The sequence below is a fragment of the Callithrix jacchus genome, chromosome X (genome assembly GCF_049354715.1).
Source record: "Callithrix jacchus isolate 240 chromosome X, calJac240_pri, whole genome shotgun sequence".
Taxonomy (NCBI): domain Eukaryota; kingdom Metazoa; phylum Chordata; class Mammalia; order Primates; family Cebidae; genus Callithrix; species Callithrix jacchus.
This window is the reverse complement of record NC_133524.1, coordinates 37,037,683-37,050,409: the sequence shown is the minus strand read 5'-3', so window position 1 is coordinate 37,050,409 and position 12,727 is coordinate 37,037,683. Positions and strand designations below refer to the sequence as shown.

General features: G+C 32.5%; 1 protein-coding gene across 1 annotated transcript in view; it reads right to left on the bottom strand.

Annotated features, from left to right (window-relative positions):
• Window positions 1-12,727, bottom strand: part of CFAP47 (cilia and flagella associated protein 47) — a 437,978-nt gene that overhangs the window by 327,767 nt on the left and 97,484 nt on the right. The window contains exon 21 of the mRNA XM_078364097.1: window positions 5,595-5,733. Coding sequence (XP_078220223.1) covers window positions 5,595-5,733 — 139 coding nt within the window. The remainder of the gene's footprint in view (window positions 1-5,594; window positions 5,734-12,727) is intronic.

Sequence of the window (12,727 nt, the reverse complement as noted above, 5' to 3'; positions counted from 1 at the left end):
CTGAGTAACTGGGTCTACAGAAGTACATCACCACATACACCTACTTTCTTTTTTTTTCTTTTTAATTTAGAGACAGGGTCTCACTATGCTACCCAGGTTGGTCTCGAATTTCTAGCTTCAATGGACCCTATAGCCTCAGCCTCCCATAGTACTAGGATTATATGGGTGAATCAAAATTACCAGTTAAGTTATCCAATTTCTTTAGGGCAACATTAATAAGAGTTTACACCAGGCAGGGAGTAAAATCATACAACCCTTTAGAAATGTTCTATGACAAAATTCATCAAGAACCTTTAATATGTATGTGCTTTAGAAATGATAAAATCCATTTTGAGAATGTCTCCAAATAATTCTAAGAAAAAAGTATTATACAAAAAATTTTTGCTATCACAATGTTTATATTAGGAAGGAAGAAAGAATCTAAATGCTTACGATCATGTTTAGGTCACCTAGAAGAGACACTTACAGGATGAAATTTTTTGCAATATCTATCAGGGTTAATTTAAATAATTAATAAGAAACTACAATATCCAAGTAAAACTTTCTATTAAGATTAAACAGAGAGAGAATGGTTGCAGCAAAATGTTGAAACAGAAGGCTCCACCAATTGTCCTCCCTGCAAGGTCATGATTTAACAAGTATCTACATAAAAAAAAGCAACTACATAAGAACCAAAAATCAAGTGAGCACTAGCAGTACCCGGTTTCAACTTCATAACACTGAAAGAGGCACTGAAGAAGAAGGTAAAACAGTCATGAATCACTGATATCACCCGTTTCATATACCCCAGCAATGGCAGTATGGTACTGCCTTGTTAGAGCAGAAAGTGAAACTAAACCAAACACAACTGACATCTACTCATGGAGAGAGTGTTTAAACCAGCCCCAGACAGATGTGAGTCACTGATCCCGGTAGTCTTGAGTTCCCACAAGCCTCGCCACCTCAAAAAAGTTCTGTGGAACCCAAGATAAAATTGAAAGGCTGACTAGCCCATAGGGACTGCAATTGCTAGGTGAGTCCTGGCGGCTGAACTGGGCCCAGAGTCAGTGTTCTGGGGAGGTACCTGACCTAATAAGCCACCAGCTGGGGGAGCTAAGTGAGTGCTGGCATCACACAGCCTCTAATCCAAGGCTGCAGAGATCTCCCAAACAGAAAATCCAAAAAGAAATAAGATCAGAGCAGAAATTTTAAAAACTGAAATGAAGAGAATACAAAAGACAAATTAAACAAAAAGTTGTTTTTTAAAAGAGTTAAACAAAATTGACAAACCTTTAGCCAGGCTATCTAAAAAAAAAAAAAAAAAAAAAAAAAGAGAGAGACAGTCCAAATAAATAAAATCAGAGATTTAAAAAAAGACTTACTAAAACTAATACTGCAGAAATTCAAAGCATCATTAGTGCTACTATGAGCAACTATATACCAATAAATTGGAAAATCTAGGGGAAATTGATAAATTCCTAGACACACACAATGAAACATGATTGAACCAGGGGGAAATTTCAAACCTGAACAGACCAATAACAAGTCTCTTAGTGAAGAAAACCTGGTGTCATTACTGTTGTATTTTACCAAACGTTTAAAGAAGAACTAACACCAATCTTCCTCAAACTATTCTTAAAAATAGAAGACAGTAGAATACTTCCAAATTCATTCTATGAGGCCAGTATTTCTCCGATACCAAAACCAGACAATGAAACATCAAAAAAAAAAAAAAAAGAACAGGCCAATATCACTGATATTGATATTGAATATTGTTGTAAAAATCCTCATCAAAATACTAGCAAATCAAATTCAGCAATACATTAAAATGATCATTCATTATGACCAAGTGGGATTTATTCATGGGATGCAAGGATGAGGATGAGACAATATATGTAAATTAATCAATCTGATATATCATGTCAACAGAATGAAAGGCAAAAACCATGTGATCATTTCCATTAATACCAAAAGAACATTTGATAAAATTCAACATCCTTTCATGATAAAAACCCTCAAAAAACAAGGGGATAGAAGGAAAATACTTCAACATAATAAAAGTCATATTTGACAGACCCACAGCTAGTATCAAACTGAAAGTCTTCCTCTAAGATATGACACATGACAAGGATGCTCACTTTCTCCACTCTTATTCAACATAGTATTGGAAATTCTGGCCAGAGCAATCAAACAAGAGAAAGAAATAAAGGCATACAAATTGGAAAGGAAGAAGTAAAATTAACTTTGTTTGCAGAGCAATATTATCTTGTATTTGGAAAAACCTAAAGACTACACTAAAAAATATTGTAAATTACTAATTCAGTAGTTACAAGATACAAAATCAACAGAAAAACCAGCAGATTTCTATATGCCAACAGCGAACAATATGAAAAAGCGATTTTAAAAGTAATTCCATTTGCAATGGCCATAAATAAAATTAAGTACCTAGAAATTAACTTAATCAAAGAAGTAAAAGATTGCTACATTGAAAATTATAAAACACTAATGAAAGAAATTGAAGAGGGTGCCAAAAAATGTGATGGTATTTCATGTTCTCAGTTTGGAAGAATCACTATTGTAAAATTATCGATATTACCCAAAGCAATCTACAGATTCAATGTAATCCCTGTCAAAATACCAATGACATTCCTCACAGAAGTTGAAAAATAATCCTAAAATTTATGTGGAACCACAAAAGATCCACAATAAACAAAACTATCTTAGGCAAAAGTTCTAAACTAGAGGTATAACATTACCTGACTTGAAATGATACTATCCAGCTATAATAATCAAAACAGCATGATACTGGAAGAAAAAAGACACATAGATAAATAAAATGAAATAGACAAACCTGAAACAAATCCGCATACCTGCTGTGAACTCATTTTCAACAAAAAAAGTCAAGAAAACACAATGGGGAAAAGACTCTCTTCAATAAGTGGTACAGGAAAACTGGATATCCGTATTCAGATGAATGAAACTAGAGCACTATCTCTCACCATATACAAAAATTAAATCAAAATTAATTAAAGACTTAAATCCAAGACCTCAAACTATGAAACTTCTGCAAGGAAACATTTGGGGAAACTCTCCAGGAAATTGGTCCAGGCAAAAATTTCTTGATTAGTAACTCATAAGCACAGGCAGCCAAAGCGAAAATGGACAAATGGTATCACATCAAGTTAAAAATCTTCTGCACAGCAACGTAAACAATCCAAAAAGTGAAGTGACAGTATCCAAATGGGATAAAATATTTGCAAACTACCCATCTGACAGGGGTGTATCTGTACCACATGTTCTTTATCCAGTAATCTGCTGATGGAACCTTAGGTTGCTTCCTAATTTGACTGTCATGAACAGAGCTGCAACAAACATGGGAGCGTAGATATCTCTTTGATATACTGATTTCCTTTCTTTTGAGTATATGCCCAGCAGTGGGATTGCTGAATCATGTACCAGCTTTATTTTTATTTGTATTAAGAAACTTCAAACTTCAAATGGGTTAATAACCAGAATATATAAGAACCTCAAACAATTCTATGAGAAAAAATCTAATAATCCAATTTAAAATTGAGCAAAAGAAGAGACATTTCTCAGAAGAAAACACAAATGGCAAACAGACATATAAAAATGTGCTCGACATCATTGATCATCAGGGAAACGCAAATCAAAACTACATGAGATATCATCTCACCCCAGTAAAAATGGCTTTTATCCAAAAGACAGGCAATAACAAATGCTGGCAAGGATAAGAAGAAAAGGGAACCCTTGTACACTGTTGGTTGATGGGAATATAAGTTAGTAGAACCACTATGAGAAAAGTTTGGATTCCTAAAAAAAAACATAAAAATAGACTAGCATATGATCCAGCAGTCCCACTGTTGGGCATATACCCAAAAGAAAGGAAATCAGTATATCAAAGAGATATCTGCCCTCCCCCGTTTGTTGCAGCACTGTTCGCAATAGCCAAATTGGGGAGCAACCTAAGGTTCTATCAACAGATTACTGGACAAAGAAAAAGTGGTACATATATACAATGGAGTACTATTCATCCATAAAACGAATGAGATCCTGTCATTAGCAACAATATAAATGGAACTGGAGGTCATTATATTAAGCAAAATAAGCCAAGCCAGAAAGACAAATATTACATGTTCTTACTTATTTGTAGGATCTACACATGAAAACGATAGAGCTCATGCAGACAGAGTAGAAGGATGGTTACTATAGGCTGTGAAGGGTAGTAGGTGGATGAGGGGGAGGAAAAGTGTACAGTTAACGGGTTCAAAACATAATTAGAAAGAATGAATAAGACTTAGTATTAGCTAGCACAACAGGGTGACTATAGTGAATAATAATTTAATTGTACACTTAAAAATAACCAAGAGTATCACTGAATTATTTGTAACACAAAGAATAAATGTTTGATAGGATGGATACCCCATATTCCATGACGTGATTATTACCCATTGCATGCCAGTATCAAAACATCTCATGTGTCCCACAAAAATATACACCTACTGTGTACCCCAAAAAAGTAAAAAATAAAATGAAACACAGCTGGTTTCAACTTAGCATAAGCAGTAAGATCATAAGCATATTTAACAATAAATTAACAAAAGCAATGTATAGAACAAAAAAGATAAAATATTAAGAACTTTAAATATTTGAATTTCAGATAATATTTTTATTTCTACATTTTCCAATTCTCTTTAACAATGCTATCTTAATTTTTAATTTTCAAACAAGTAAATGTTTTGAAAGCTTATCTATCTAACTCAAGAAGCAATATTAGATTATAATTACTTTCAAAAAGAAATTCTTAAAACAAAGAAAAACTTGAACTTCACTGAGCCTCCATATCAGCTGTGGAATTCCTAATTCTGGATTTTAAGTGATAGTTAACTATTTTTTATCACATTCATGCTATTTTAGTTAGACCTCTCTTACCAGTTGCCAAATATAATTATTAACTGATATGAAACTCCCTACTATTTTATAATTAATGGCAATTTAACTTAATATCAGAACTATAAAAACAAAATATAGACTTCTTTTCATGAAAAATACACACATAGGATTGAAAGCAAGGCCAACTTGAAAAATGTAATTTGCAGAGTACATCACTTTTTATTTTTTTATATTTGAAGAAAATGAGTAAATATTGAGCAAAATGTTCAAATTTGTAAAACACTTCTTCTTTTCATGTACTTAGTCTTTTAGTAATCCATCCCTTTGGAATAGAGATATATTCTTGAACATAGTTCTTATTGTTTTATTTTATATCAAATGTATTTTGTAATATTACAATAATTTATATTTCACCTTAATTATTTAAAATCGACCACACAGTAACGTACTAAATTGGCCTGATTTTAATTCTATTCTCATTTTTTATCAAGTTACTTACCAGAGAGTATATCTGTGCTGCTTATGAACATTCAAATCTCATAGATACAATTTAAGTGACACACAAAGGAATCTTATCAATATTTTATTTTCTAATATTTCTATTTATGAAAAATAAATATCATATTCTTTTTTTAAATCTTTTAGATATGTAAGTGTAAATCTTTGGCCTACCAACACCAATTGATTATTTCATATTTACATACCAGTAGCATGAACATAACATGGTCGGATAAGTGGTACTGTTATTGGATCCGAAGGAGGACTAGACAAATATTCAGTGTAGAGTTTTGAAGACTCAAAGAAATTAATCCGAACTTGAATGATAAATTTAACTATCACCACCTGATAGAAAAAATACATTATACTCGTTAATTTTTCCTTTGAGAAATATAGGACACTTTATTTAGCCAAACAGCAGTTTTTAAAAAGCACTTTTAAAAAATGAAATTATCTTGCGACATTGCACTACATTATTTAAAACAAGATGGTTCATTTTTAATTAGTTCAAAAATGATTCTAAAAAATAAAAATAAATTTTAAATAATTCTTATTCATTCGAAATGAACCAGATTTTAAATATAAAATCCAAAGCAGTAAATATTTAGGAAGAAATTATAGAAAAAAGAATCTTTGTAATCCTTGGGAAAGCAAAGATTCTTAAATGCAATAGCAATCATTAGATCATCTATTTAAAAGCAATTAAATTGTACAGCATCAATTGTTTAATCTGTTATTTTAAGACATTATTAAGAAAATAGTTATAAGTCAAAAGACATTTCTCACAAAAAATCTATCTTTATCCAAAATACATAAAGAATACCCAAAGTTTAAACATGAACTAATGAAAAAAGTTTGTAAAAAATTTGAAAAGACACTTCCGAAAAGAAGCTATACAAATAATATATTAGCACATGGAAAGATGTTTCATATTAAGGAAATGCAAATTGAAACCATATGAAGTATCACTTCACACCTATCAGAATTGCTTAAACAAAAATAACATGTGAACACCTAAAACATTTATACATTGCTCATGAGAATGCAAAATTTTATAGTTACTTTGAAAAACAAGTTTCTTCATTATTGGAACGTTAAGTACATATTTCACATAAAGCTCAGGACTCCCAAATTTAGGTGTTTACCCAACAGAAGTGAAACTTATTCATACAACTTTTTTATTATGGCCAAAAACTGAAAATAATCCAAATGCCCTCTAAATGGTGAATGAATAACAAACTTGCTTTTCAACAATAAAAAGAATGAACTACTGTTGCATACAATAATGTGGATGAATTTCAAATGTACTATGCTAAGTGAGAGAAGTCAGACTGAAAACTTCATGATTACCTTATGAATACCAATGATTTCACTTATATGGCATTTTATAAAAGGCAAAATTATGGGGTCAAATTCAGATTAGTGTTTCTCATGGACTGGAGTTGGAGGAGAGGTTGAATACTAGGTCTTATTTATTCTTTTTAACTATGTTTTTGTACTCATTAACCACCCACACTTCCCCTTCATCCACCTACTACCCTTCACAGCCTATAATAATACACACAAGAAAAAAGTACAGAAAGTGATGCAACTGTTCTCTATATTGATTTTGGCATTTTTTGCACAATTGTATACATTTGTTAATATTCATATAGCAGAAAGAGACTTTTAGCATATGCACATTTTTTTAAAAGTTAAAGCAAATGCCTTGGCTCTGATTTTTATACATCTGGATTCAAAACTCAAAATGGACTGACAATATCAGCACCTAGGAAGGTGAATCATAAAACAATTAACACTCAGAGCTGTAAAATATATTTGCAATTATATAGTGCTAGCCCTTCATTTCAAAAAAAAGAAAATGTGGTCCAGTCTTGATGAAAACACAGAGTCTGCATCAAACAGAAAAGAAAGAGTCGATCTGCATGTCTGGGATTTATCAAAACTAAAAAGGCTGGCTTCAGCCATATGGTAAACAGGCAGCTATAAATGGCCAAGGCCCAACAGAAACATCAAAAACACACAAAAAATGTCAGGAACCATGTTATCAGAACTGTAAAAAAGTCAACAGTTTACAGCAATCAAGTGAACACTGAATCAAGAAAAAAGACAACTTAAAAACAGCAGGAAATCTCTGTGGCACTTTCACTTGCCCTTGTTCTACTCCCTCTAACTCAGCAGTTGTCTTGAGGCTAGCAGCGTTCATTTCCCAGTGCAAGACCCTGAGACCTGATTTTTTATTTTTTTAATTAAATTAAATTAAATGTTTTATTTTACTTTAAGTTCCGGCATACATGTGCAGAATGTGCAGGTTAGTTACATAGGTATACATGTGCCATGGTGGTTTGCTGCATCTGTCATCCCATTATCTAAGTTTTAATCCCCACATGCATTAGGTATTTGTCCCAATGCTCTCCCTCTACTTGCCCTCCACCCACCAACAGGCCCCAGTGTGTGATGTTTTCCTCCCTGTGTCCGTGTGTTCTCATCATTCAACCCCCATTTATGAGTGAGAACATATGGTGTTTGGTTTTCTGTTCCTGTGTTAGTTTGCTGAGGATGATGGCTTCCAGTCTCATCCAGGTCCCTGCAAAGGGCATGATCTCTTTCTTTTTTATGGCTGCATAGTATTCTATGGCATATATGTGCCACATTTTCTTTATCCAGTCTATCATTCATGGACATTTGAGCTGGTTCCAAGTCTTTGCTATTGTTAATAATGCTGCAATAAACATACGTGTGCATGTGTCTTTATAGTAGAAAGATTTATAATCCTTTGGGTATATGCCCAGTAATGCAATTGCTGGGTCAAATGGTATTTCTGGTTCTAGAAATTGCTGCACTGTCTTCCTCAATGGTTGAACTAATTTACACTTTCAACAGTGCAAAAGTGTTCATATTTCTCCACAGCGTCACCAGCATCTATTTTTTCCCGACTTTTTAATAATCACCATTCTGACTGGCATGAGATGGTATCTCATTGTGATTTTGATTTGCATTTCTCTAAAGACGAGTGATAATGAACTTTTTTTCATATATTTGCTGGCCACATGAATGTCTTCTTTTGAGAAGTGTCTGTTCATATCCTTTGATGGATTAAACACTTAAATATAAAACCCCAAACCATAAAATCCCTAGAAGAAAACCTAGGCAATACCATTCAGGACATAGGCATGGGAAAGGACTTCATGACTCAAACACCAAAAGCAATTGCAACGAAAGCCAAAATTGACAAATGGGATCTAATTAAATTAAAGAGCTTCTGCACAGCAAAAGAAACTAGCATCAGAGTGAACAGGCAACCTATACAATGGAAGAAAATATTTGCAATCTACCCATCTGATGAAGGTTTAATATGCAGAATCTACAAGGAACTTAAACAAAGGTACCTGGTTTTTGATAAAACAGAGCAGACTTTATTCAGAAATTATTGTATTTGTCTCTTCCAACATTCTTGGGGCTACATGAAGAACTGATGCAAGGTGCTTGCCATGTTTTGCCTATGTTTGAACTCAATCAAGGCAGAAAAGAAGTGAAATTGTTCAAAAATATTATAAGATAAACAGAAAACCCAAAGCCACCAGACAGAATATTATGGTTGAGACATACAAACACTACTCAAAGTCTGAAAATAAAAGCAGGGAAGCGTTCGGAGAAATTAAGGCATTTAAAAGTGCCCTGGAAAATTTAGAAAGCATCAAGAGTACTCAGGGTAGGACATGTGCTCAGAAAATTCCTGAGACGATGCTCAACTTTCATCTTCGTCTGACTCTAGGCTAAGTGCAAGCGGTAAGTAAAACCTAAGAAAATATTGTAAACAACCTCGCTAACTGCTGAAGTGCCTCAGGACACTCTATCCAAAAAGACTCTAATAGATGATTTGTTAATGTGTCTGATTATTTTAGTTCCTGCAATTTAAGGAAATATATCTCAAAACACTACTCAACACCAGACAAAGGAACAGACACTTCAGTGACCATGAATAGCAAAGAATGTATTCTTTACAATAATAGTTTTGAAAAGTCAATAAACAAAATGGATGACTATACCCTTCAACAAGCCAGAAGAGTAAACCCAGGGAAAGGAAGATAATCTGATGTACAGAGTTACCACATTATAATATCCAAATGTCCAGTTTTCAATAACCAAAAACAAAACAAAGATTATTAAGAAAGTCCAGCCATAGGACTTTATTAGAAAAAGACTTTAAAACCACAGAACTAAAGGAAACCACAGAAAAGAACAAAAGAATATCATGAAAATAATGTATGTACAAAATGAGAATATCAACAAAGAGAAATCATAACAATCAATAAAACAAAAAGTTGGCTGTTAGAAAACATTTAAAAAATGACAAAACTTTAAACTAGTCTGACAGTTGAGAGAAGAAATGAATAACTAAAATAAAAAATGAGATTACAGACATTACTATCAACCACATAAAAAAATGGGTAATTAGGCCAGGCATGGTGGCTCACGCCTGCAAACCCAGCACTTTGGGAGGTTGAGGCAGGTGGATCAGCTTAGGTCAGGAGTTGGAGGCCAACCTGACAAACATGGAAAAACCCTGTGTCTACTAAAAATACAAAAACTAGCCGGGCGGGCATGGTTGCGGGCACTTGTAATCCTAACTACTTGGGAGGCTGAGGCCAGAGAATACTTTGAACCTGGGAGGCAGAGGTTGCAGTGAGCCGAGATCATGCCATTGCACTCCAGCCTAGGTGACAAAGCAAGACTGTCTCAAAAAAGAATAAAGGCAGTGGGGGTGGGGGATAGTTCAAAGAGAATTCCATGTACAGCTGTACACCATTACCTTATATAACCTAGATGAAATTGACAGATTCCTGGAAAACACAAATTACACAATCTGACTCAAGAAGAAACAGAAAATATGAACAGATTTATAGCAATTCATTTGGATTTTGATGGTGATAGCATTTACTCTGTAGATTATTTTGGGTAGTATGAACATTTTAATAATTTTGTCTTCTAATCCATGGATACATGTCTTTTCATTTCTTTGTGTCTTCTTTAATTTCTTTCATCAGTGTCTCATAGTTTTCAGTGTTTAAGTCTTTTATTCCCTTGGTTAAATTTATTCCTAAGGATTATATTGTTTTTCATGTTATTGTAAATGAGATTTTTCATTTCTTTTGAATGGCTAATTGCTAGTAAACTGAAACACAACTAAATTTGAATGTTAATTTTGTATCCTGCAACTTTACTAAATTTGTTTAATAGATCTAATAGTTTTTTGGTAGAATCTTTAGGTTTTTCTACATATAGAACTATGTCATCTTAAAACAGAAAAAAAAGTACTTCTTCCTTTCTAATTTAAATTTCTTTTATTTCTTTCCCTTGCCTAATTGTTCTGTCTAGGGCTTCTAGCACTATGTTGAAAATAAGTGGTGAGAGTGGGTATCCTTGTCTTGTTCCTGATCTCAGAGGAGATGCTTTCAATTTTTCTTCATTGAGTATGATGTTAATTGTGGGCTTGTCAGAGATTGCCTTTATTACATTGAGGCATATTCATTCTATATTTACTTTGTTGAGTATTTTTATATAGAAATATATTGAGTTCTGTCAAGTGCTTTTGCTGCATATGTTGAGGTGATTATATAATTTTTACCCTTCATTCTGTTAACATGGTGTATCATATTTACTGATTTGTATATTTTGAATTATCCTTGCATCCCAGGAGTAAATCAAGTGGGATTTATCAATAATTTATTTAAATGTAAATGAATTAAACTTCCCGATCCAAATATATAGTTAGCTAAATGGATGAATGAATTCTAAAAATTTCACAGATAAATGAAAACAAGAAACCCTGTTAGAACTAATAAAAGAATTCATATAATTTGCATAATGCAAAATTAAAGCAGAAAAGTCAGTTATGTTTCTATACACTACAAATGAAAAATTCCAAAGGAAAATAAAGACAATTCTATTTACAATAGCATCAAAAAGAAATTAAATACTTAGGAATAAACTCAACTAAGAAGGCCAAAGTTTGTACATTTGAACTATGAAACATTGGTGAAAGAAATTAAAACATACACAAATAAATGGAATGACATCCTATATTGTTGAGTTAGAAGACAATATCATTTAAGAGGTCCATACTACATGACGTAATCTATAGATTCAACACAATTTCAATCATAATACCAATGGCACTTTTTGCAGAAATAGAAGCGTCATCTTAAACTTCATATGGAATCTCAAGAGATTCCCAAATAGCCAAAATACTTATGAAAAAATAGAACGAAGTTGGAGAAATCAGACTCCCTGATTTTAAAACACATAACAAATCTACAGTAATCAAAAGATTGTGGCACTGGCATAAAAACAAATCAACCAATAAAATAGAATAGAGGGCCCAGACATAACACTCATATATGATCATATGGTTTTTGACAAGGGTGCCATGAACTCTTAATGGGGACAGGACAGTCTCTTGAACAAGTAGTGCTGGAAAAACTGTATATCCACATGAAAAAGAATCAACTTAACACTTATCTTACATCATATACAAAAATTAAATCAAAATGGGTTAAAGACATAAGTGTAATACATGAAACATTATGAATGTACTGAATTGCCTACTTTAAATTGGTTAACTTACATCATATAGACTTCTCAATAAATTATCTTATTTAAATGTTATATTGTTATAATATTTTAAAAAGAAAAAGCATAAAGGAAAGAGAGGCTGATCAGGTTTCCAAAAACTCTCTAGATATCTGCCATTTGATGATCTCAAGGTTCCAGAAAAATAAAAAATAAAGATCCATTTTTGCAAAATGATTGAGAGACTATTAGATTAGGGGTAAATATTAAGTCACAAATTAAATTATTATATTTATTGTGATTATACAGCTTAACTATTCTTCTCACCTATTAGCACCCTATGTTTTAGACGGATTCCTCTGACCAGCTGCTCATTTGAAAATTGAAATGTTCTAAACCCTTGAACTCTAACTAACCATTTCCTCCCTCAACGTGAGCTGATCAATTAAAAATTGAGAAACCAGGGGAAGGGTGTGTATATAGAATTTAAAAGTTGCTCTGGTCCAAATCTCAATTTTGAAAATAAAATCATAAATTACATAATTTATTAGAAATTTAAATTGATAAAAATAAAATTGATTTATACCACAGCTGAAAACACTACAGAGTATCAGTGCTAAAATATTTACATTATATGAAAAAATCTTATTGTATTTCAAGTTACATTACAAATAATTAAAAATAAAAACATTTTCTCTAATGACGTTTTTAAACTTTGTGTTGATGTTTTTATCAAAACCTCACATTATTTATCTTTTAAAAATAT